This window comes from Ovis canadensis, chromosome 1 (genome assembly GCF_042477335.2).
Source record: "Ovis canadensis isolate MfBH-ARS-UI-01 breed Bighorn chromosome 1, ARS-UI_OviCan_v2, whole genome shotgun sequence".
Taxonomy (NCBI): Eukaryota; Metazoa; Chordata; class Mammalia; order Artiodactyla; family Bovidae; genus Ovis; species Ovis canadensis.
The window spans coordinates 266,929,910-266,955,843 of record NC_091245.1 but is presented as its reverse complement, the minus strand read 5'-3'; the positions used below and the strand labels follow the sequence as shown (position 1 = coordinate 266,955,843).

General features: G+C 57.1%; 1 protein-coding gene across 1 annotated transcript in view; it reads right to left on the bottom strand.

Annotated features, from left to right (window-relative positions):
* Positions 1-279: 279 nt before the first annotated feature.
* The window catches only part of PDXK (pyridoxal kinase), a 34,020-nt gene continuing 8,365 nt past the window's right edge, over positions 280-25,934 (bottom strand). Inside the window, exons 2-11 of the mRNA XM_069581937.1 lie at positions 17,109-17,163; positions 13,473-13,577; positions 12,792-12,875; positions 12,033-12,079; positions 11,126-11,211; positions 10,034-10,079; positions 7,951-8,062; positions 6,920-7,056; positions 5,819-5,885; positions 280-5,555 (exon numbers count right to left, since the gene is read on the bottom strand). Of these exons, the coding sequence (XP_069438038.1) occupies positions 5,443-5,555; positions 5,819-5,885; positions 6,920-7,056; positions 7,951-8,062; positions 10,034-10,079; positions 11,126-11,211; positions 12,033-12,079; positions 12,792-12,875; positions 13,473-13,577; positions 17,109-17,163 (852 nt within the window). The 3' untranslated portion in view covers positions 280-5,442. The remainder of the gene's footprint in view (positions 5,556-5,818; positions 5,886-6,919; positions 7,057-7,950; positions 8,063-10,033; positions 10,080-11,125; positions 11,212-12,032; positions 12,080-12,791; positions 12,876-13,472; positions 13,578-17,108; positions 17,164-25,934) is intronic.

The window sequence follows — 25,934 nt, the reverse complement described above, 5'->3', positions numbered from 1 at the left end:
AACGAGATGTGAAGGAAGCCGGAAGGAGCGTGAGGCTTGGCCAGTGACCAGAGCTGCTCCTCAGAATCAGGCAGGAGGGGTCAGGAAAGGGACCTGCACCCTCTGATCCCCAGCCCAATCCCGGGGGAAGCCCAAGGGCCTGGAGCCAACTGCCTGGAACATCCAAACAAGCCCCGCCCCTACTTCCCGGGCAGAAAACAGAGAAGGTTAGATGGATAGGACATCTGGCCACAGGGGAACAAAGCTCCTCTGGGAAAAAGAAACCACACTTCAACAGCATCACCATGAAAATATTTATTTGTGATAATCATAAGTCAGTAAGACCAGAACAGACAGACACAGCCTCAACAGCGCTGCAAGGGGTTTATGTTTAAAACACATCCACAGGCGCACAGTAGGTGGGGCTGGCAAGTAGAGCACAGGGCTAGTGAAACCATTGCCGGAACCGCAGGGAGCCCCTCTGGTCCCAGGGTTGTATCATTTCCCCCAGATTCTGGAAGGACAGGGTCAGCACCAACTGGCCTGAGTCAGAGCCTCAGTCCTCCTGCGGGTCCAGGTTTGTAACCGTTGTGGGAAATCCCAAGTGAAATTCTAGAAGTATGCAGCTTTGAAGCCAAAAACATTCAACACGCCATCCACACACGCTTTATCCCTCAGGGGCTGCGTGGAGTGAAGTAGGAATTCACTTCCACCTCCCCAGCATCAACACTGATGGCTCCCATCACCAAGACAATGGTCCCAGGTATTCTGCAGAAATGCACAAACTGCCTCTATCCCCTCTTCACTCTTTGGGGCACACTGGGGGCACTGCCGCCAGGCTCATCCTTTCCCTTCGTCTGTCCCTCCTCCATCCTGGTCATGACCCCACTCACCTTCCTTGTGCCAGAAGCTGGGGGCTGGGTGAGAAAGCAACAGTGGTCCAGAACCCACTGACCCAGCTCTGTATCCTTGGCTGCACGAGGACCAAGGCCCCTGTCTGGGGGGCTCCCGAGCAAAGGGCCCGAGGGCGGTGTGCTCCTTCTGTCTGGCTGATCATGCTGGGCAGAGGGCGGCTCTCGCAGGACAGTGCTGCCCCCAGTCAGGCTGAGTGGCCCACGGCATGTCCTTCCTAGCATGTTTCCTGCTGCAGAAAATTGGGCTGCTGAGGGGCCAGGAGCATCCTTCACTGCAACCCTGGAGCTTAGGGCCCCTCCCTGAGCACAGGGCTCTGCTCGGCTCTGATAGTGGAGAGCTTTAAAAATGCCTGTTTACTCTGCCAGGAGTTAAAAAGAAAATTCTTAAAAAGAACTTTCCATTCATATAAAGTTTTAAAATACTCTCTAAGCCAGACCAAAAATTACTTGCCAAATGACCAAATGAACACACCCTGTTGTGAGCAAAGACCTCTAGTGAAAGGCAGGAATGTAGCTTGTAAGACGTTTCTTGATCGGTGTCTTTGCACATTAAGAACAAGACGTCTTGCACCGAGAATGAACTGCAGGAGTCCAGGGGAAGACAGGAGCTAAGGAGAGCTCAAGGTTTTAGGAACTGAGACCCTGGGCCATGTGGCAGACTCACTCAGGGCCCCCCTCCCCATGCAGTGAACAGATTACAAACCCTGGTTCTGACTGCCAGACAGGAGAGCCCCTGAATAAACATCCCTAGAAGGGTGGCAGCTGTGTTGTAGCACAGGGTAGGGGGGCGGAGGGAGTGTGCCGCAGGACCTGTGCCCTCACTGCCCCCTGCTGGCAGAGACAGAAGCAAGGCAGGACTCAAACCAGAGTGTTAAGTCGCTTTAGTAGTGACTCTGTGCGACCCCATGGACTGCAACCCACCAGGCTCCTCTCTCCATGGGATTCTCCAGGCAAGAACACTGGAGTGGGTTGCCAAGCCCTTCTCCAGGGGATCTTCCCAACCCAGGGATCGAACCTGGGTCTCTTACATCTCCTGCACTGGCAGGCGGGCTATTCACCACTAGCGCCACCTGGGAAGCCCTCTGAAAACAACAGAGCTGTCCACAAAAGCAGGCTCCTGCTCAGGACGCTCATGGCTGCAGAAGCTGACACAGACTCAGGCGTGGCAGCTCTGCACAAGGCTGCAAGGCCACACGTGTGCAGGCGCTCGATCCCTGCTTGGTGGGGGACCAGCCTGACTGGCTCTCATGGGCAGACCTGGAGAACATTGCGGGAGGGGGGCAGATTCTTCTGGGGAGAAGACATGCATCCTGACCAAGCAGGCCCAAGTTCAAGGCTTCCTGGCCTCGAGCCATAGACCTGGGCTCCCAGAGGGAAAAGGCCTGCCTTCCCGAGGGACAGGGGTCCCTCTGAGTGCCCCCAGGCACGTCCACCTGCCGCCTCCCTCAGGAGACACGGGAGTCAGCTCTCCAGGGAGTCTGGATGCAGACAGCTACTCGGGTTGATGAGAAGGGAAGCCCCCACCAGCCGGGCAGCGGGATGTGGTGTGGACCCGAAATGGGTGGGCCTGGGATCTCAGAACTGAGTCTGGGGGCCGCGTGGCTGCCACCCAGACTCAGAAAGCCAGGATCATGTGGCAGCGGCCCTGTGGGCACATACCACTCTGCTCAACACACTCCCCTCCTTCTGGCCCAGGCAGGTGCTGGTGGTCCTGAGCAGATCCCTCCCCACCACAGAGGGGGACCTGAGACCAGGCAGGCAGCCAGGGCGGGTTTTTCTGGCATGGAGCACAGCCCAGTTCTGTGGTCACAGGCACAGGCCCCGCTGCCCCAGGCAGGTGGTCCCGAGAGGGCGTGCGCACAGTGCGGCCCTGCAGACAGAACAGTGTCCCCTCCTCTATGGTGTGAACTGATGAGCGAACAGGAGGTCCCAGCAATGAGAAGGTTAGGATCCCCAAGAGAGGCTCAGCCACTGTGAACTTAAGCATACTCTGAAGCCTGGGTCTGACAAATTTAAGGATAACAGAGCATTGTTTTCTACCATCACTGACACTTCTCACAAAAACAGCGCAGACTAGCCTGGCTACCACTGCAGGACTTGGCGCTGATTCAAGGTTGGCTGAAGAAGAAGGACCATGTTTTGTAATCTGTCTCTAAGGTCTCCAGGAGAAGGTTTGAAATCAACACCCTGGGAATAATAAGCAAGCCATTCAGGGCCAATAGAGCTCTCATATTAAATTACTATTTTCTATGTTACTCAACTATAGAAAGTAAAGAAAATAAAAAGGTTAATTCTAACTTGGACCCAAACTGTATCAGAACCCACTGCGGCTGGGCACAGCTAAGTTCTGGATGGGAAATTCTGAAGAGACAGCCAGGACCTCTGCTGTCGTCGTGACAGATGGACTAGGTCCCCAGGGAAAGGCGCCTGCGATACACAGGTCCCAGCAACATCATGACAAAGAGCGCAATTTGCTTGCGTGGGGAGGTTGGAGGTGGTTCTCCCAGAAGCTAAGGGTCTCTCTGTGGGTCCCGAGCACCCAGACACTCCTGGGAGCCCCAGTTTCCTTCTCCTAGTGCCCCGGCCTCTCCTCACAGCTGTGGCTTCATAGTTCAAGCAGACAGAAGAGCTCATGGTTTTACTGGTGAACAGTTCTGATTGTTCTGTGCATGATACTGAGAATTAAGAGCTAAACCCACAGTGGGGGCCAGGACCAAGAAGCACACTGTTTGCCAAATGCATTTTTCTTTAACTTCACGGTGCACACAAAACAAGCTGCTACCCCCAACACCATGTTTTGGGGGCGGGTTTTCACCATCTTGTTGAGATAATCAAGTTTCTTGCTTACAAGTGTAGGTCATCTTACACTCGCTTTCCCTAAGTTTTTTTAAAAAAACAGGAAACAGAAAGAAAGAAAAAAAAAAAGATTTCCCATGGGCTGGCGGTGTGGCCATCTCCGACCTCTAGTTGGCAGGGACCGTCTTTTCCATGAAAGGCTCCATGAAGGCCAGAGCCCTGTGGGACTATGGTGGGTCCCTGGCTGCCCTACTGGGGGGCTGTCCCTCGCCAGGTCTTCCTGCTTCTCCTAGGCCAGAGAGCACTGCAGGGACCAGGAACCATGACAGGGACACATGCCCTGACCCACTGACCCACTGGCCACTGCAGGGAGCTGAGAACCCTGACCCTGTACACAGAACTAATGCCCGAGTTACAACATTCAGAACATGAGCGGAGTCGGGGAGAAAGATGAGAGAGGGTACAGAGTCCAGGGGAGACCAGCCTGCCTTCACCCGGGGGCATCTTCAACACAGGGAAGAAAGCGGCCCCTGAGGCGGTGAGCATCCTGGAGACACAGGCCCAGCCTCAGGAGGGGTCCTGCCTGTGGGGCCGGGGCTACCCCAGGAGAGGCTGCTTCCCCAGGGATGCCCATCTGGGCCCTGACATCCTGTGGTCTCCCTGCTCCCCTCCAGGCTGTGGGCTTCCGAGAGATGTAAACCCCGCAGGCCCCGGAGTTGGGGGTGGGCTCTGAGCATGGGGACACCCTGCCAGGATCCACACCGGGGGAGGGTCCTCAAAGTTCGGGGCGGGAGCTGGGGAGGCCACCCAAGCAGTGGACGACAGGACTGGTGTCAGGGCTTGCGCCCCACCCATAGTGGGGAGGGGCGGAGCTTCGCCTTGCTTCCTGGCACCCGGAGGGCACAGGAGGGCAGGGGGACAAGAGAACTGGGGGTAGGGTTGCACACACCAGCGGGGGGGCGGGGCAGGAGCCCACCTCTGCCTTTGAACACATCTGTCACCAGCAGTGGGCGGCAAGTACACAGCCTGTGACCGACCGGCTCGACCATAAGGAGCCTGAAGACCCACAGGCACCCTCAGCCACACACCAGCCTCTGTCCCATGGGGGTGCCTAGGGACGCTGAGTTACACGGCAGCCCCACTCCCTGAAACACGAGAGATGTGCAGATGTCCGGGGTCTTGGGAAGGTCCCCGGCAAAGTGACTGTGCAGCGTTTGTGCGTCCGAGCTTCAGAAACTCCTTCATACCAAGAACAGAAGCGGAGACCCTGAAACCCCCAGGGGCTGCCCTGCAGCAAATCAAGAGGCAAAGCATTCTGAACAGGGAACACAGCAGGTGAGCTCAGAGCAAGGATAAAGACATTCACATCATTTTTCTGGACATGAACACTAACCCCTGACTCGCTGAGAGAGGCGGACCCTGAGGTCTCCCTGGGCCCCGCGCTCAGGAAGGGGACACGCCATGTGCCCCAAGCCAGCCTGGGGCCCAGAGACCTGGACATGGAGCTGGTTTTCCAGGAACCTTGGGGGAGGGGAGCTGGGGGTCCCAAATTACAAATCTCTGATCACTTTGTTATTTTTAAAAAGCACGACTGGCACATTTTCACAATTAAGACCAGTGAATGCTGGACACTCACAAAAGAAAAAAAATACCAAGTTTCAGTCACACCTCTAAGGCAGACGTTACATTTTTCACAAGGGCGGAAACGGAGACACCTAACACTGGGCATGACGGAGGTGGGTTCACGTGGCTCTCACAGCACCGTGGCCTGGACGACGATCTCGGGGCTCTCAATGTCCTTCTTGCTCTGCACCATCCTCAGCTCCAGCTGGGCGGGGCTGGGCTTCACTCCTTCCCCAGACTTGGCTGCAGGACAAGCACAGCATTGACGACAGGGCCAGGGCGGGGCGGGGGGAGAGTCATTCCGAACTTCTCTCTTCCTTCCGTTTGCCTTTGGGGTGAGCCCCCAACGCTCATCCCTGAGTGTGCATCTCAGCAGGGATGGACATGCTGCTCCACCATGCTGCCCCTCCCCAGCCCTGAAGGCCCCGGCCAGGGAGACAGTGGGAGCCTCGGCCCTGCACGACGCTGCCCCACACCTTGCCCTCCCGCCTGCCTGCCAGGCCTACCTTTTGCACACTTGATGGTCCGCTGCAGAACGTGGTGCATGGCTGACACGGTCTTCTCACAGGCTACCTGCAGGGAGGGGAGGACACTGAGCCCTGCCCACACAGGGCGCTCTGCCCCCAACCTCCATGCTGCCCGAATGGACACTGCCCAAAAGGGCACTGGCTCCACGATCACATGCTCCCCCCACCAGGAGAGCCGAGCAGAGAGGACTGCGCTGAACAGGCCACAGGCAAGTGTCAGGACTGCCTGGCACATAGTAGGTGCTTAATAAGCATTTCGGGAATGAATCTGTTATAAAGAACATGCACAGGAAAGAGCTCCTGTCCCCAGGCTGGCCAGAGTCCCTGCGTGCCGGCCTTCCACAGTTAAAGACAGGGTTCAGCAGTGCCGGGCGGGCAAGCAAACTCCCTCCCCGACAGTGGGATCTGGGCTGAGCTGAACTCAGGCTTGGCAGAGGGCAGCCCCAAGAGGCCTCCGTCTAGGCATCGGGCTTCCAGCAGGCCGTGAGGCAGGTCTGAGCTCACCCTCTGCCCTCCAAGGATAAAGGAGGAAGAGAAAAGAAGAATGTTGGCTTGGAGTCACCACACTCACCCAAGCCTTGCAGGTGATGGGAAGGGCCCTGTCCCAGCCTACATGTCACAACACCAAGCGGGGCACCCAGCCATGCTGACCACTGGGGAGGGTGCACACATGCCCCCAGTGAAGGAGGTCAAAGGACACAGTTGTGACGCCTCTGCCTGACCACACAGCACACAGCAAGGACGCCATTCCCCAGGTTACCAACCCAGTCTTGCAATTGCTCGCCTGGCCAGCATCCAGGGGCACTGTAGACATTCACACACCAAGTTGGGGGAGGGACAGACAGGGGACATTCCGTAGGAAGAGATGGGTCTCCAGCAGGTCTGACCGTAGGGACTGCGTTCTGGGATGCCCTGCCCCTGGATTTCCCTCCCCGGGATGCTTCTGGACCTTGAGTTGCTGAGGCCACAGCTCCTGTGTCCCCACAAAGCCCTGAGATTTCACTGGGCTCAGGACCCCCCGTGAGTCGGCCCGGCCAACTCCAGCATCTTAACGTGCTGTCCCCTTTGTGCCTCGCTGACCTTGAGGTTGTTGGGGTGCTTGTGTGTCCACGCCAAGAGCATGGCAGCGAAGAGGTCCCCGGTGCCCACGAAGACCGCGTCCACCTTGTGCATCTCCATGCGGATGCGCTGCGTCACCACAGAGCCGTCGGGAGCCCCTGGGGGGAAGAGTCCAGCATCTGGGGCCCCAGATCCTCAGCCAGCAGAGGCCCTGCAGTGTGGCCTGGGAACTGGCCAGCCCGCCCCTGCACAGTGTCGGGGGCTCAGCCCGCCTGGATCCCCGTGCTCCCCAACGACCGCCCATCCCAAGTGAGAAAGTGAGGGACTGGAGCCCCAGAGGGCTACACCGTCAGAGCGGCCTGTGGGGGACAGTGCGCAGCCGGAAGACGAGGGGCCAGCACACGCCGGGCTGGTGCAGCAGGGGCCGCAGGAGACCTAGAGCTGTAGGGACCACGTGAACTGGCTGAAGTGGGGGTGCGTGTGCAGGCGTGTGTGCATGCACGTCTGTGAGTGCAAGTGTCCTTCTGCACAGACAGAAAGCCAAGCATGCGGGACTGCTCTCTGGGCCAGTGAGGTGACCACAGGCTTCTGTCGTTTTACGCTGTGGCAGCCGCATAATTAAAATACCGACACGGCAGAGTGTGAGATGAACTCCCAGTGATGTCAACACCAGGACTAGCTCCGAGGTCAGGTGGGGTGAGGGTGGGGAGATGCCTGGTTTCCCTAGCAGCTGGGCTCCAGCTGGCTGGTCCCTGTGACCCTGGAGTCTGTAAAAGGGGACGCTATCCAATACTGTGCTACCAGCTCGGCAATAGACACAGAGCACTGCATGGTGACCCTGGGGGAGTGGTCAGCACCCCATGCTCACTGGATCCCAATCACGGAAACCTCTCCTGATTCTGTTTCCCATCTGGTCTTGGGAGAAGAAAGGTGTTGGGGAGAGAAAGCTGGCCACTGCCGAGTCAGGCAGGATTTTCTTTCCACTGAACCCAGCCTCGGAAGCCTCAAGGGCCCTGCAGCAGGAGGGAGCACAGCGCCGGGTGGGGACCTACGTGTTCTCTGGCTCCCTAGCGCCATCAGGTAGTCACTGCCCCTTGGGGACAGCAGGTCGGAACTGGTGATGACCACCGTGTCTGGGCCCATGGAGTGCAGCATGTCCATCACCTGCCAGACACAGGGAGCACATTAGCCACAGCCTCAGCCAGGGAGCTGCCCCCTCCGCCCCCTCATACCCTTCAGACTTACAGAGTCTGGATGGGAGGGAGGCAGAGGCTGAGAACGTGCGAGCCACACCCTGGCCTCGCCCAATGCCCCCCACACCCCCGCCACCCAGCACTGACCGCTTGGCTAGGTTATAGCGGTATCCCAGTTCCCCACCCTCACCCTGAGCTTCAAGTCCAAGGGTGCACGCCTGTCAGCCCCCACCCTACACCCAACCTGTGCCCAAACCCTGGAGGAGGGAGCCAACCCTCCAGGCCATGGTCCTCCCGTTTTTCCTCACCAGGGCTCTGGGGTGGCAGGAGCCACACCTGGCAACCCCCAGGCAACAAGAGATTCCACCCCGTCCATCCTGGGAAGCGTCAAACTCATCTTTTATTCATTCAATAGACACATACACCCTTCCTCCCCAGCAGTACACACACTGGGGGGCACAGTGCAGCAAAGTGCCGCTAAGCCAGAGTGGATGGAGGGGAGCAAGCAGGGCTCATGCCAGGTGGGAGGAGGCGACCACTACTGACCCAGCAGGGCCTGCGGCAGGGGAGGCCACCAGCCAGAGGGTCGTGTCCTAATGAGGAATGAACATGCTGTCTTCCCCATGCCAATGCCTCAGTGCAGTGCGGGTTAGCCCGCGGGTGGGGGCCTGGCCGAGCAGACTCTGGGAGATGAGTCCTCTGCCACACACACACCTGTGCACCCAGAGCACACCCATCTGCATGCACCTACACACTATACTCGCAGACACACAACACATGCACATACCTCAAATGTACGCATACTCTCCCCATACACTACACGTACACACCCTGAAGGCACGCACAGAATCACAGCACCGCAAGGGGCCATGCCGTCAACACAGCACCCCTGTGCCAGGTACCAGAAATGTCCTCTAGTTCCCAAGGTGGGCCAGTGAAATGGGGTCATCCTGACACCCCTGGCCACTCAGAGGAAGACCCTCAAGCTCCTCCCGCCCCACTCTCCTGCCCCAGCGAGCCCTCTGCCTATCGGGGAAACACACACACAGCCACGGGTCCAGGTGTGACCACGACTGGCCGCCACCAGCTCTGACCCAGGGCCCTGGCTCCTTAGAGCGTGTTTCCTGGGCTGTGAAGTGAGCACAGCCTCTGAAGAAGCCCAGACATGAAAGGTGTGAGGCCCTGGAGGCCCTGGTGCTCTGCGCACTCAGCCCAGGGGTGGTAAGCCCCACCTTAGGCGGAATCCTGGCAGGAGACCTATGGACCTGAGCAAGTCCCGAGGGAAGGTTGAAAAGAACTCTGAAGAAATCTCACCCAGGGCTGCAGGGAGGCCCAGCCCCCACTTCCTGCCTGGACTCCCAACTGTGGACTCCAGAAACCCCAGCCAGCCCCCAAGGGACAAATCCACTCTGTGCAAAAAATTCTCACCCTCATTGTGTGCACACACCCCCACACACTCTCACAAGTGCACACAGGTGGGACACACCCTGTAGATACACACAGAGACTGGGGTGATGTCCACAAGCCCCGGGATGCCGAAGACTGCTAGTCACCTCCAGAGGGTGGGGGACAGGCTGGAAGGGGTTCTCCTGCAGAACAGACAGAACACGACCAGCCCACCGTGTTCTTCTGACCCAGAAGTCAGACCAAACTTCTGTCCTTCTAAGGCACCCTTTCTGCAGCACTTCGGGATGGCTGCCCTGGACCCTGCTATGGGGACAGCTGTGATGAGCAGTGGAGGCACCCAGAGCCAGCAGGCACTAGGCTGCCCATGACCAACAAGTGGCTGAAACAGCATTTACAACGTGTCCCTGGCTGGCTGATGGGAAGCTGGATGCTGGCCATGAGGGCGCCCATCTCCCATGCCTGAGGGCACGTGGCTGTCCACCCCACCACAAGCAGGGCTATCCATCCCATGTCAGGTTCAGGAAGGTCTCCTTACCTCCAAGGCTTCTTCCTGGCTGTGGATCTTTCTCCCAGTCAGCAACCTGGAAGATAGGCAGGCACAGGTGAGCCACTGCTTTCCTGGAGCCCACCTGTAAGAGTCCAGGGCTCTGGCACACTGGTGACCCCTCCTGCCCACTGGGAACTGCCTTGGCATCTGCCAGCCATCATGGACCAGGTGGATACCATGTCTGGGGTTTGACTCATATTACTGAGTCAGCTTTAAAAGGGACTCATAAGTCACAGGGGGTGGTGAAATCCCAGATTATGGTTGATGATTGCATGTTAACAATGAGGAATGGCGGCCAGGCATGGTCACAGCAGAGTGCCCGTGAGGGTGGCCGGCGTCCACACAGTCAAACAGCTGTAACCTTGGTTTGCTACATTCACACGAGCCACCAACCACCAAGGATAGCTGGGCGACACGCCATCCCTCAGGATCGGCTGGTCCTGGTCAGGGAACCCCAGTCCCCAAGAATCCAGGAGCCCCATCCCTACTTTAAGGGGCGGTCTCGGAGCCCGAGGGGCTGTGGCTGATGGTCCAGCGGAGCTGGACACTGTGGGAACCCACTCACTGAAGCGCTTAGCCAGGCCCCACGGCCCAGGAGCCTACTTGTCACTCCCTGGGCACCTGGCTCCCCCAGTCATCGGGGGTGGCGGAGCTGGACATCCCAGGAAGACCCCTGGACACAGGACACTGGGCAGAGGGTCGGCACAGTCCTTTCAACCTCATGTAGAGATTTAGGACACGGGCTTCAAAGCTCCAGGGGGCGGCCTGCATCAGCTGCTGTGGGCTCTCCATCCCACAGGCCGTTGTCAGGCTCCTCAGGGCACCTCTGTCCCTTCCTGTCCCCAAGTGGCGCCCACTGTTTGGGAACATGGCTGGGGGTCAGCATGACCTCAGGGAGTCGGGGTGAGAAGACTAACCACTGCGGCTGATGAGCGGCACCCGCCCTGGCACTCAGTTGGGCGGGTGGCTCCCCAACATGGGAGGACCTGCCCCACACACTGGGGCCGCTCCGGCTCAGTCCCTGTCACTCTCCCCAAGGGGTAGGGGCCTGATGGCCTCAGGCTGGCTCAGGGGACTTACTCAGCCTCGAACTGGTTGGGGGTGATGATGTCTGCGACGGGTACCACCTTCTCTCTGTAAACGGGGAGGAGGTCATCGGGGACGTACTGTGGGGAGAAGATGGAGCAGGCTGACCCGTGGGAGCAGGGGCGGGACCTGGGGTGAGGGGGCAGGCTGACCCATGGGGGTGGGGGCAGGACAACTTAGGGGGGCTCGTGCTGCAGGGACCCCAAGGCAGGGCTGGGAGAGCCCTTCCATCCTGATGATCCAGGTCAGGTCCCCACCAGCAGCTCTCCACCCCATCTCCATGAGGATACCACCCACTCTACCCCTGGTCAGGGGCCAGAGCCCAGGCCCACTGCCAGCTGGTGTGTCATTGGTGGGCTAAGAGTGACTTCTATGGTTTTAAATGGTCATGGGGGGTGGCGGGGCTTCAAAAGGAAACCAGTACTTTGTGACTGAAGGCAAAAGAAGGGGGCAGTACAAGGTGAGATGATTAGACAGCGTTACTGACTCAATGGACACGAGTTTGAGCAAACTCCAGGAGACGGTAACGGACAGGGAAGCCTGGCATGCTGCAGTCCATAGGGTCACAAAGAGTCGGACGCAACTTAGCGACTGAACAACATTTTGTGACCCATGAAAACTAGAGCAAATTTAAGCTCAAGTGTCCACACCTAAAATCTGATTAGAAAACAGCCACGTTCATCCTTTTGCAAATTATCTGCGGCTGCTTGAGCTACAACAGGATGCATGGCCCTAAACCCCTGCTCTCGGGCCTCCACAGAACCCCCTCTGCCAGCCCCGCTGCTCCTTCCTGACAGGGCAGCCTTCAGGTCTGCGAGCAGCATCTCGCCCAGGTAGACACCTAGAGGGCCCTGGTGCCCAGCCCCGCTGACCTCCCCTGAACACGGGAGGACGCACTAACCATGGCGCCTTCTCCGTTGCGCTGGTCTCCCATCACGGGGTCACACACTGTGGACACAAAAGTGCACCTTATCAGCAAAGCTGCGGCTGTCCAGAGGGGCCCCCAGGCTTGTCTGGTTAAGTCCCACGCACGCAGCTAAAACAGGAAAAGTGCACTTCCCTGGAGGCCCAGTGGTTAAGAATCTGCCTGCCAGTGCAGGAGACATGGGTTCAACCCCTGGTCCAGGAAGATCCCACATGCTGTGGAGCAACTAAGCCTCTGCACCACAGCTCCAGAGCCTGTGCTCCAGAGCCTGGGAGCCGAAGCTACTGAGCCCACATGCCTCAACTACTGAAGCCCGAGTGCCTTACAGCCCGTGCTCCACAACAACACAAGCCCACCGCAATGAGAAGCCTGAGCAGCGCAACCAACAGTCCCATTTGCTGCAACTAGAGGGAGCCTAGGCGCAGTGACGACCTGGCACTGCCAAAAATAAACACATATTTTAAAAAATAAAACGGGAACAACATAGCACCCCCATCCTCATTTTCCTCCTTACCTGGCATTTTACATTTTCTGTCGGGGCCCCACCTGGGGAGTCTCTCATCCTAACCCCCCAGGGACAGGGTGGTCTCACATACCCACCCAACCTGACACTGATCACAGCCTCTCTCACGTGCCCCAGACAGACACCAGATTCACGGTGAAGATGCCTTTCAGGCTCCCGTCTCTGGAGGCCCAGCTGGGGGCACCCAGAAGGAAGAGGACCCCAGCACCTACCATACACGAGCCTAGGGTTCTGCTGCTTCAGCTCCTGCACGATGTCCACCACCATGGCCAGGAAGGACTTGTCTCGTGTGTAGCCTTAGGGAGGGAGAGACTCCTGTCACCCAACCATGGCAGAGGAGACACAGCACCATCACATCTACCTGCCTGGAGAGTGGTGGGCAAAGCCCAGATCTGCCACCGAGACAAGCGTCCCAACCACAGGCACCCAGGGGACATGGGTCATTTCCTGGGAGACATGCTAACTTTTACAGGAGAGGAAGAAGCCATGGGTGAACGAGCAGCATTTTCCTTCCTCCCCTCCACTTTACAGAATAAGCATGTTCACATCTCACCACGTGTATAAATAAACGCAACTACGTGGGATTACACACCAGATGCCAGCACGTTGCTCACAGGAGTGTTTTCCCCCCTGACCCTTTCCCAACACTGTACTTGTCCCCAGCCATGGGCACGGGGATCCCGGTGTGGAGATATGGCACAGCCAAGACCCCCAAGGTCACTACCCGGACATCGCAGTCACGAGGGCCCCACTGAGCTCCTCCTGGAGGCATGACCATCCCTCCTCGCGGGTGGCAGGAGAGGGAGCAGCTGGGTTGGGGTGCTCTGGGTCTCTCCACCAGTCCACCTGGGCGGGAGGCAGGCTTGGTTCCCCGTCCATGCCCCTGGGCTCACCCGTGAGCACGTAGTCATACTGATTCACGTGGTTCAGCTTCAGCCCGTCGTACAGCTCCTGGAGCTCGTCTGAGTTCAGCACTTGGCCCTTCCAGTGTGAGTAGCCTGGTGGTGGGGTAGGGGGTAGAGCAGACCACGTGAGGCCCCGATGCTGCATGAGGTCACCCGGGCACAGAGACTCGGCGGGTACCCCCAAAGCACATCCTGGGGTTGTCATCACTGAGCCGGGGGCCTACCTGCCCTTCCGGTGCAGTGAGGCCCACTCAGCAGCCCCTAAGGACACCTGTGCTGCCTGCGTTGCACTGACAGATGGGACGCAGGGCTGCATGATTTCTGCCCGTCCTTCACTGGGGCATCTGGGGGCGGCCCCACACGTCACAGTCCCCAGCTTTGCCAGACTCTGCTGTGTGCGTCTCCTATCCAGGCCAAGTGGCTTGAACAGTCACCTGGGCACCCTGGCAGGTAGGAGCTTCTTGCATCCCGGCTCCCATCCAAGGTGAGCTGAAACCTATCCAAGTCTCAGGCCAAATCCTGACCAAGAGCCAGACATGAACTGGAAAGAGGCTGCAGCCTGGGTTCTTGGCCGACAGGCACCCAGGTGAAGCCCCTACCCAGGCAGGCAGTGGGCCCTCACCTGGTCATCCACCGAGGACATCCCGCAGTCCACCCATGGCAAGTTTGTCCCTGGCGGCCCTAATGCCAAGAGGTATCCCTTGAATGGATGAGTTTCTAAGGACATAAGGTAGAGCCTCGGGAGGCCTGATTTCTGCGAGAACAGAGTTGAGTACCGACCACAAGAGGCAGACTACAAGTACAGGACCAGGTGTGGGCCTGGCGAAGGGGCTGCAGGGCTCTCCGTGTGTGCGTGGGGTGAGGGCCTGGCCACTAGAGCAGCCTCTGAAAAACCACATGGGGCAACGCCCGACGACCCATCAGCTGTTCTCCAGGAAAAGCACGGTCTCTGGTGGACACCCATTCACGGGTCAGGAGGGGAAGGAGCAGGGAGGGTCCTGAGGCAAGGTGACCCATCCCTCACCAGGCTGTCCCAAGAGCCAGCAGCCCTGGCTGGATCCTGACAGGTGTTGCTGCCACAAAATTCCATGGTCCTGGTGGGAGGAACCACAGTCACTCCCGACCCGTGGTTTTCCGAACATCCTTCCAGACAGGGTAGGTTGGTTGTTGTGATTCTCGTTGTGCAGATCTTGTGGATCTCAGGTCCCAAACCAGGGACTGAACCCGGACACTTGGCAGTGAAAGCACGAATCCTAACCAGTGGACCACTAGGGAATTCCCAACATGGCGGGGCTTGACCCCACCGCATGTGTACTGCGTTCTTGTCTGAGGACTGCTGTGATAGAGAACCACAGGCCCCTACGGTCCTCAAGGCCAGAGTGCAGGATCAAGGTGTAGCAGGGCCGGCTCCTCCTGCATCCTCACGCGGTCATCCATGTGTGTGTCTGTGTCCTGATCTCCTCTAAGGACACCAGTCGGATGGGAGCAGGGCCACCCCAGTGACCCCACTTACCTTTAACTACCTCTTTAAAGGCCTCATCTCTAAACAGTCACATTTGAGGTTCCAGGAGTTAGGACCTTGACAGGTGAATTGAGGGGACACAGTGCAGTCCGTGACATGCAAGTCAGCCCCTGCGGGGTCTCAAACACCCCCCAGTCCCACCAGGTAGGCCAGCTTCCTAATGAGACGAGAAGGTTCAGGCTCACAACATTCAGAGCGCATCCCTCCCACCCTCCACAACACCTCCTCCCGCCACAGCCCCTATTCCTCCTCTCCTAACTTAGGAGACCCTTCAGACCCTTCTGAAAGACAGGCACTGGGGTCCTCCATCCATCCCACTCAACTTACAATTTTCAAATGAAAGAAACCACAGAGGCTGACCCCAAGGGTCCCAGCTCCTCCCTGAGCACCTGATCCTGCCCCCTAGGGGGAGACACCACCAGGCTGGCAGCGGATTACAACCACAATCACACTCTGAACTCTACGTGCTGGACGGCTGGCCTGCCTCACCCATCAACCTCCAGCCCCGTCCAGTTCCTTCCAGCCGCTGCCCAAGGGCTGGGATAGCACGTAACAGGAAACCCCTGCTGAAGGAGCAACCAGAGAATGCTGGCCGCAGGCAGGGGCTGCCCTGGAGGGGAGGCTTAAACTCTAAGCCAAGCTGGCTCTTCTACTTTAAAAACAAACAAAAGGAAAACGGCAAAAAAGAGGGCGGTAAAACCTATAAGCTCTGGGGAGGTTCACTGGACTGACAACTTCTGGGGACGCATCCAAATGTCACTGCGCCCAGTACACTGGGGGAAGCAACGGCAGGAAAGGCTTTTTACTCAAAGCGGTATGTTCTCCATCTGAACCCGGCATGGTTCCTCCTCCACTGATGTCTGTTACCCCCTCCCGCCAAGAACCAGGCACCTTTCCGCATATCTGATGCTGGGCCACCTGCCAGAGCTTCTGGGACGTTCTGTGCTCCGAGATTCCGTCTGGGTTCATAGTAACTTCAAAGAAGGGACGTGGTGACATTTCCAAGAACTGAGAGGCTTTGTTCCCCTGACGCCATTAACTTAGGGCAGGGTGGTTCCGAGGCCACAGGGCCCTCGCTTGACGTCTCAGGGGCTTTCCAAGGGCCGAGACCTCACGAACCCAAGCCAGCAACCCCACGGGCTGTCCTTGTCTCCCCGTACACAAAGAGACACACTCACATGGGCTCCCTGAGGTTCGGGGTCTTAATAGAGAAAGCCAGAATCTTCTCTCCCCCTAATACCATCGGGGCCCGGTGGGGTTCCTGGGCACAAGGCCTTTCGCTGCCCCCATCTCTTTGATTATAGAAAACACCCTTCACTCAGCCTCCTGAGTTCCAATGGGCAGATTCAAGCAGTTGTTCACATTAGGGAAGGGAGGAGATGCAAGACCAGGAAGAAACAGTCAAGAGTAGCCTTGGGCAAGGTCCTGTTTCTCCATCGCTGAGTATACACAACAATGTCTCCCAGCTGTTTTGCAGACACCGAAAGCCACTCCAGGTGGGAAAAGTTAGCGATTAACCGTGGTATGCTGCCCACAAGCATGCAGACCCCAGACGGGCTGCACCTGAAGGGTGATGATGGTGGCTCCTACCTACCTTACCACCCACCCCTCAGAAGAATGTTGAGCTGATCGCTCCCTCTTTTACTATGAAACTTGTCGCTGTCTTCCCCAAGTTGGGACACTGGGTTTTGAGGGCATGAACCCACTGTGTGCCCTTCTGCCTGGCAAAGCAATAAAGCTCTCCTTTTCTACTTCACTCAGAACTATCTCTGAGATTTGATTCGGCACCGAGGTTCAGAGAAGCTGGGCTTGCGGCAGTGCTCCAGCCCATGGTGTCACCCAGGTGGGGGGCTCCCCTGAGCAGGTGCCTGGATCACCAAGCTCAACTCAAGGAGGAAACTGGGGACCAGACGGCGCGTCACCTGCCTGGGTCGTCCAGCCACCAAACCAGCTGAGCTGATTTAAATATGGAGCTGGCAAACTCACCCCCCTCATGCTCTCTTTCCTGTCTGTAAGATGAGGGGGGCAGCCCCCCGAATCTAAGGGACCACTTCCCATGCCCACACCCGGCTCTGCCAGGATGGCTGAGACCAACGCCTTACCTGTGTGGTTTGAAAACTGGACAGAGTTCACCGCATCGACCTCAAACCCCAAAACCTGCAATATGGACAGAGAAGGAGTGGGCGTAAGAGAGTTGGCGGGCACGCACTGATACACAGCAGGTGCCTGACGCGGCCTGGGGCAGGCAGGAGGGTCTCCGACCTGGAGAACAGGAGGAGGGTCTCCCCAGGGCAGCCTCGGCACCCACAACTGCAGGGAAGAGCATGGAGGTGATGGGGAGCATGGGGAACAGCCAGCCTGAAAGGCTGAGGCTCAGAGGCCATGGCCCACCTGCTGGAACTGCCACCAAATGAAAATGCTCAGAGACCAGCACGGGATCCATCTGTTTAAACACAAAGAGGGCAGTCAAGCCCTCTCTGCTGAGGCCCCCACCTGGATGGAGGGACAAGGCCGAGGGCTTCCACTCCCTCCCCGGGAGCCTGGCTTGTAGCCCCTGCATTCTCGTAGGTCAGCTGCAGAGAAAGGCGCCCGGCTGGGGCCCAAGATCCAGAGACAACTGCAGCCACAGACCTGCTCCCAGACAACAGGGACCCCACCCCACTAGGCCAGCCTCACTGGCCCCAGCTCAGGTCACCCAGCCACTGCTGGGGCTTGGACGCCCATCTGTGTCACCAGCCTCTCCAGAGCTCTGGGGGCACAGTGGTTAAGGGAGGCAAGGGTGGGCTCTGTTTCCTGGTACCCGCCCGCATAAGGTCACAGGGGCCGCCTGTCTGCCTGGAAGGTCCCTCCTCCTCTCCTGGACTCACCTGAGCACCCTCTATGCTCCCCACCTTCTATAGGAGGTCAAGATCCTGTGCTTCCTCCTTCTCTCCTGGGCTCACCTGACCCCCCTCTATGCTCCCTACCTTCTACAGGAGGTCGAGATCCCGTGCTCCCTCCTCCTCTCCTGGACTCACCTGACCCCCCTCTATGCCGCCCCCACACACAGGAGGTCAAGACCCTGTGCAGCCTCCTCCTCTCCTGGGCTCGCCTGACCTCCCTCTATGCCTCCTCTCTCCCTACCCTCCTTCTACAGGTGGTCGAGACCCCATGCTCTGGGGCTGGCAGCACAGAGCAGGGTCTGATAAGGGGTCACGTGTTCACCAGACACACCACTCATGACACTCTCATAAGCCCCTCACTCTGCACCCCAGCCCCGGTCCCCAGTCCCCTCCCTATGCCCAGCCAGGTCTCAGCTGGGAGGTTCACTTCCACCAGCAACCCCAGCAAAGAAGCCACACTGTGGGGAGCGAGAAGATGGCGCCCTACAGGGTGGGCAGTGTGGCAGACAGTGTGAGGGGCCCCGGGAGTCAGGTGCTTGTCCCTGAGCTCCACTGCTGATGGGGAAGGAGGTGCCACTGCTGACCAGGGGGGCGGGAAGATGAGGCTAGGGTTGGGGGAGGGAGCCTCAGGGACCCACTGCTGGGACCCCAGTTAGACGTGGTACCTGACCTTCGGGCATGCTCCCTCTGCTGAAGATGAGAACAAAGGCCCCTTGCCATAACTGGTCCAGTGGACAGACAGTCCCTGGCTGTCCCCGCTTCCTGTCTACCAGGAACTTACCAAACCCTCCCCCCTTGCCTTCACCTGAACACCAATAACTTCCGGGTGTCACCTCAGTGTTCCCAAACAAGCAAAGCTCTCTGGCCACAAGAGTGTCTGTCTACTGTGGGTGTCTGGGCAGGACTGGGGGTCCCTAGACACGAATGTGGGCCACACCCCAGCTCTTCATGGGGGCTGCGGTTACCAGGCATGCTCCTTTTGCGAATTCATTGAGCTGTACACTTATGAAGTCTTTCTAAAAAGCCAGTATTACGAGTACTTAAATCAAGGAAAAATTCCACAGTCTTCTTAACCTAAAAAGTTAAAACTGGCAATTTGCGAATTTTCTTGCCAGATTTCAGGGCCTCCTAGACAGAGCTCACGGTATTTCAGATCCCTAAATTCTAATCAACTCCAAAGAAACAGATTTGAAGCAACTATGACACAAATCCCGAAAATCCTGCCAGAATACCTCGCTCCATTGCTTCTGGAAGCGTAGATAATTAGTCCTTCAGAGCCAGCACATGCGAAGCAGCTATTTTCTGGTTTTAAATGATAGCGCTAAGCGCCAGGCTGACATCTCCATTTCACACACCAGCAGCTTATTTGTCGGCACGGTAAGCTCGTGTGAGGGGCCCTGTAAAAGCCCCGTGCAGGGTTGGGCAAGTGCAGCAAAGGGCCAAGACACAGGCCTGGCTCCCTGATGGGAAACGGGGGGCCCCAGAGAAAGGAGGTGCCTGTTGTTAACACCGCATCTTCTGCTCAAACCTCTGCTTCTGTGCTCAGCTCCAGGATCTGGGGCTGGGACCCTGGATGGTACATCTGTGCTCAGCCAGGGGCTTCTGATGGGACACAGCGGGGGTGGTGGTGGGCGGAGACCAGAGATGGAGGGTCCTGTCCCTGCTGGTCACCTTCCCCAGCACTGTTTTTCTTTACCCACAGAGGTGGGGTCCCCGGAAGCAGCTGAACCTACTCTGTGATCTTTCCATTGCTCCCAGCACCCTCATCACACAGCCCTAAACATCCTGTCTCCCTCAGCTTTAAGTCCCGACTGTAAGCAAACAGGGGAGGTGGTCCCTGGAGAAAGAACCAGGTGTGGCTAGTCTAACCGTTTGGTCTAAGCCATGTTGTGACCCAAGCCTGGTCACAGCGCTTGCCCTTGAACAGGTCTCGGTAATTAATGATCTTCAGAGAACGAAAGAATGCAGGACAGTTACTGAGTATGAGGAGTAACAACAGCAAAGGAAACCAGTCAGCTGTAAAGAGTCCCAACTCCACTTCCCCTCACTCACCCCTCTCCCCTTGCTTGCCCTTACACAATCCCACTGAGAGTGGGCGGAGCCGCCAGGGAGTCCAGTCTACTCACACGCACCCTTAGGAGCAGAGTTCTCTTTCCCTGAGAGAAACAAAAGCAAAAATAAACAAATGGGACCTAATCGAACTTGAATGCTTCTCCACAGCCAAGGAAACCATAAACAAACCAAAAAGACAATCTACGGGCTGGGAGAAAATACCTGCAAACAATGTCACCAACAGGTGGAAGACTCCCTGTCCTTCATGTCTCCCAGAGTTTGTTCAAATTCATGTGCATAGAGTTGGTGATACTAATGAAACAGTACTCAGCCATAAACAGGGAATGAAATAATGCTATTTGCAGCAATATGGATGGATGTAGAGATTATATACCAAGTGAAGTCGGACAAAGAAAGACAAATATTATATGATATCACATATATATGGATACTAAAAAATAATACAAAGCCAGAAACAGACTCACAGACACAGAAAACAAACTTATGGGGAAAGGAAGCAGGGCAAGGGATCAGTTAGGAATATCGGGACATGTCAATACATCTAGAAGATAAACAGCAAGGATTTACTCTATAACATAGGAATTATATTCAGTATCTTATAATAAACTATCACGGAAAAGAACACACATGTATTAACTGGGTCACCATGCTACACCCCTGAAACTAGCCCAGCATCGTAAATCAACTACTTTTCCACTTGAAAACAAGCCAAGGAAAGTTCTCTGACGGGCGGAAGAGGACGTGCATGTGTTCTGAAGGAGAGGACTCAGCGCCCTGCTGGCCTTGAGCACACGGCTGCGTAGGAAGCAAGGCCGCTGTGCAGCCACAAAGCCCGCCCAGCTCCAGTGACCTGTACACTAGTAAGTCTGGTACCTGCCCCAGCTCCCACCCCGATCAGCTGCAGCCACATCCTTGGCTCCAGCGGCCACTCAGACTGTCTTCCAACCCAGACTGGCAGCTGGTGGTCAGCTGGCAGAATTACACCAGGGAAATCGGCCCTGCCCCACCCCCGCCAGTTTTTCACCATTTACCAGCAATAAGACTCATTTTAAGAAAAAAGAGGAAGAATTGACTAGTTCAACATGGGAAGGGGAGGGGAGGGAAGGGGAGGGCTTCAGACATCAGGAAGAGCACCATCTCGGGCCTAACCACCCCCCCTACCCACTGTCCCCAGCCCAGTGCAGCCAGGGGAAGGTGCTGCTGGAGTTCTCAAGCAGGCCTGTTTCAAGTCCTAGCTCCCATCCAGGAAGCCTCTGTGCTGTCCTTCCCCTGCTACCCCAAAGCACCCCGCAGACATCGACCTTCGAGGGCTACCCGTGGGATGAGGCCCAGACCCCAGGCTATGCGTCCCACGGACTGTGAATTCCACACCACTCTCTGAACCCCTAAAGCCCTTCTGCCTCCGTGCCTCTGTGAGCCCCGCCAAGTCTGAAACAGGGACCCTTGGCTCCAAGACCTTGTTGGAAACCTTGTCTTCTCAGCCCCCACTAGAGCACCCAGGCTTTGCAGGGGGGTTAGGAGTTTGGGCTCCCTGCCACTGTGACCCCCTGGGATGAGTCCATCACCCTGTGCGCCTCTGAATGCAGGCTGGGGGCCAAAGCTGGGCTTCGAGCTCCACTTCAGAAAGAACTAGAGTCTCAGCCAAAAGGCTCCATGTCCAGCTGGTCTGCTGCCCACCGAGGTCATGCCAGTTCAAGCTCACTCAGCTGCTGAGGAAAGCTGGCTCCATGGGACCACGTGAGCACACCTAACGCTGGGGACACAGTCTCAGACCCAGGATGGCCAACGAGGTGCACAGGCAAAACAGAGGCCCTTCGGGCATCAGACAGGGCCCGTTCCTCAACCCTGTGCTCCAGCTTCACACCTCTCTCCCAGGGCAGGGGAGACCCCAACGGCTGGCATGCACGCCCACCTAGAAGAGCACATTCAGAAGCTCCAGGGGCATCCACCACAAAGAACAATGACATCAAAGACAACATCCATGCAGTCCCCCACATTCCGGCAACGTGGACCTCAGTCCACCCGTTAGGCACAGCATCCCCCCTGAGGGCAGCTACACATGCTGGGGGCCTAACGCCACATCTGAGACCCCCGTCCGTGCTCCTGCCTGGATGCTGAGTCATCAACCACTGCTGACAGCCAGGCACAGACAGCGAGAGCACGCAGAACACACAGCCGGAAGCCCAGGCCACCCAGCTTCCTCCACGGGAGGGTCAGGGGCTGGGCAGTGAGAAGGCTCACTTCACCATCTTCAAAACCTTCACCGAGGCTTGTTTTGCAAGACCTTTTCAGTCACTCTCCTAGGAAATCAGAATTAGCAAAGAGAGGACACAGGAAAGCCATGTGCCTGTGGTCCGACTGATCAGCCTTGGGTACTCCAGGGTCCCTTTCTCCACCCGCCCCTGGTCAGCCCGACCACTCAGCCCAACTCACAACCACCCGCCCCTTGTCTCCCACGGGAGCTCCAACAGGGAACAGCCCTGTGTCACCCAAGCAGCACTGCCACCCCCTCACCCCCACCCGGCTCGCCTTAAGTCCCAAGGGCACCTTCGCCCCACGTCTCCTGGGCGGCCAGCCCTGGACCCCCTCACCCTGGCCCCAGCCCAGCTCCCAACACAGTGCACCCACCCCAGCCGCCAGGCCCCGCACACTCGCTGGTCAGGTTCAGCTGGGCACTGCCCTGAGAGAGGCGGTCTTGGCCCAAGCTCCCAGCAGCACCGGCTACAGACGGGGGACAGGGCGGCAGCTCTGGTCAGGAGATGGGAGGGGCTGCCCCTCCTCGGCGGAGCCCACGACTCTGTCCCAAGGCCGTGGCCCCACACATTCCTCTCTCCTGGACAAATTCCATCTACTCTACCCTTGGCGGCACTCTCCCGGAGCACTCTGAGCAGAGCTGGCTGCTCTTATTTCAAAAACTCCACGTGGGTGAGCTCCAGGGACATCCAGGCCCACGAGCCACATGGCCAGGGGGTCCCTCTGTGCACGGTCACAGAAGCACCTGCTCGCGGACACCTGCTCAGGTTTCCAGGCTGGGGCCTCTCAGCACAGACTCTTCCAGGGAGGTCCCTGTGAGGGGTGGTCACGCCAGCTCGAGGCATGGTCCCACACCACACAACTGCATACGCACGCCCACATGTACACACACACAACACACTCGCACACATGGAGATACCTCCACCCCACAGACCAGTAAGTTCTTGCTTTTCTACATGACAGGCAAAAAGAAATGACAAAAATCTCAGCCCCAAACTAAGAAAGGGTTACAAAATCAAGATATTGAGCAACTCTGGACATTCTTGGGAAAGTACAAAAGGCAAGAGAAATGCTGAAGCAACACCTAATTGGGACACACTGGATGAGACAGGGACTTTCAGAGGGAAGCAAGCAGAGCCCAGGCGTCCCAGGTCACAGGGTTCCAGCCCTGGTGTGCTCCCCTGGGAAGTGGCAGGGGGCCTGAGGCAGGGCAGGAAGAAGGTGTGCTGTTGGGCATTGACTCCCTGGCACTGTCTGCCAAGGCATGTGCCACCACGAAAACCTTAAAGGCAAACACTACGTCTTTTAAAAGGCAGGTGACACCCTTCCGGCATCTTTCAAACAGTCCTGACAGAAAAGGTCCTTTTTATCCAAGGAATTCTAAGGAAAAAGCATAAAGATTTTCCAAGGACCAGGTGTTTTAAGACGAATCAAGAGAGCCTCTGAACAAGGCCACTTTACAGCTCAGGAGGCTCTTAAAGGGGAGAGGTGGAAAATAAGCTGCTTATGGCCAGAAGCGTCCCCATCACCACCAGTCACAAGCCTCTAAGAGAGGCCGGGGTGAGACGTCCACACTTGCTTGCTGGGCAGCTCTGCAGCCTCTGCTCAGCTCCCGTGGCCTCATCACTAGGCAGGGAGGGTCTGAATCTAGGTTTCCAGTCCAGGGGCCTCTCTGCACAGTCGGCTGCCCTCCAGCCTACCTCTTCCTGCCAGGTGTCCAAGATAGTCCACTGGCAAACAGGCCTGGCTTTGAGGCCCCTGCACAAGAAACCGTCTCCAGCCCTGCTGGATGTCTCGGCTCTGCTTCTGCACCGAGGGGCCAGGAGAGTCAGAGAACGAGGTGGGTTTCTATAGGCCCCCAAATGAGACAACCCCTGACCCACCTTCCAGGGCCGCCTGTAGTCTAGGCAACACGGTACTGAAATAGGTTCTGAGCTAAGGTCCCAAATCAGATTCTCAAGGTCACAGGATTATTTGTGTGCCCCCCACCCCCCAGTATGGCCCTTCAAGGCTGCACCCTGGGCCTCCAGTGACCCCAGCAGAGGTCCTGCGTGCCCGAGGCTACCGTGCCAAACCAGACACGGCCTCAGAAGGAAGCGCGCACCACACATCTGGCACGAGGCCAGCTACCACCTGCCTGGATACTCTCAGAAAGACTCATCTGCCCAGCAGAGTGGCTGTTGGCATCGCAAGTGCTGGCCGCCCTGGCAGGGGAAGTGCCTGGCGACTGGAAGGAAACACAGGAGTCGTGGGTGAGATGGCAGCTCGACTCCCACCTGTTCTGTTCTTCCCAGAAAGGACAGCTTTTGGATGCTGGGGCTTTAATTAAACACCCAATTTGTGTCGCTTTTAAATCTCTCTCAACAGGCTCCTTTTAACTCACAGTGAATTGAACAGCAGCCCCTGAAATACATACTGGCTGCGGATTCATGCACATACTGAACTGGAAATTGGGTCTGGCAAGATACAATCAAGTTAAGCATCTCAAGCTAAGATGGCCCTGGATTATGTCAGCAGACCCCACACCCAATGACAAAGGTGCTTATTTGAGACACACAGGAGCAGGCCATACAACAAGATACACGTACTGGAGTGATGTGGCCACAAGCCAAGGATACCTGGAGCCCCCCAGAAGCTGCAAGAGGCTGGAAAGACCCTCCCCTCCAGCTTCTGGGGGAGGGATCACGGCCCAGTCAACATCCTAACTTCAGACTGCTGGCCTCTAGAACTGTGGGAGAATAAATCCATGATTTTAAGCCCCTCTTTGTGGTACTCTGTTATGGCCGCCCCCCAGAAACCCATACATAGCTTAAGGCCTCATGCACCTGCTGTATTTTGGTTTCTCTTTTTCTTTTTTTGACTGTACCACGTGGCATGCAGGATCTTACTTCCCAGACCAGGATCAAACCCAGACCCCCTACATTGGGAAACCAGAGTCTTAGCCACTAGACAACCAGGGAAGACCTCTGCTCTGTTTTCACCAAAAAAACGGGAAGCAATAGGGCAGAAGTGGGGTTGTGGGGCTGGTGGACAATGGGAATAAAGTGGAAGTGTTAGTCACTCAGTTGTGTCCAACTCTTTGTGACCCCATGGACTGTAGCCCACCAAGTTCCTCTGTCCATGGAATTCTCCAGGCAAGAATACTGGGGAGGGCAGCCATTCCCTTCTCCACAGGATCTTCAGATTCTTTACTGTCTGAGCCACCAAGAGGATGGGTGGGACCTATAAAAACACAGGAGGAGCTGCTGGACCAACAAGCCTATCTTCCCTTCCCTGGGCTCAGAAGAAGTCCACTTCCAGCCAGGAAGAACATGAGGTTTTCTACTTCCAAGAGGAAAGCAGCCTGCAGAGTCCAGGGTGGGAGGAGGCCACACTGGGTCCATCCACCCCTTCCCTTTTCTCTCCCTAGAAGCAAGGTCAGAACAGTGAGAGGTCCCAGGGTCTGCCCAGGGAATGGGCCCCGGAAGCATCTTAGGCATGACACCCTTGACCTGTAGCCCCCAAACCTCCAGAGACAGGACAGGAAGGCACAAGCCCACCCTCTCACTTCCCTCGCTCACTGCCGATGTGGGATCACCCTGCCCACGGCTCTATGTGCTGTTGCTGGTCACAGCAGCACATGCCCCTCAGCCACTAAAACAGACTATGAACTCGAGCCCAGAAACAAATCCAAAACCAGAGTCAAGGTTCTGGTCCTTTCTCTTCTGTGTTAACATTTTT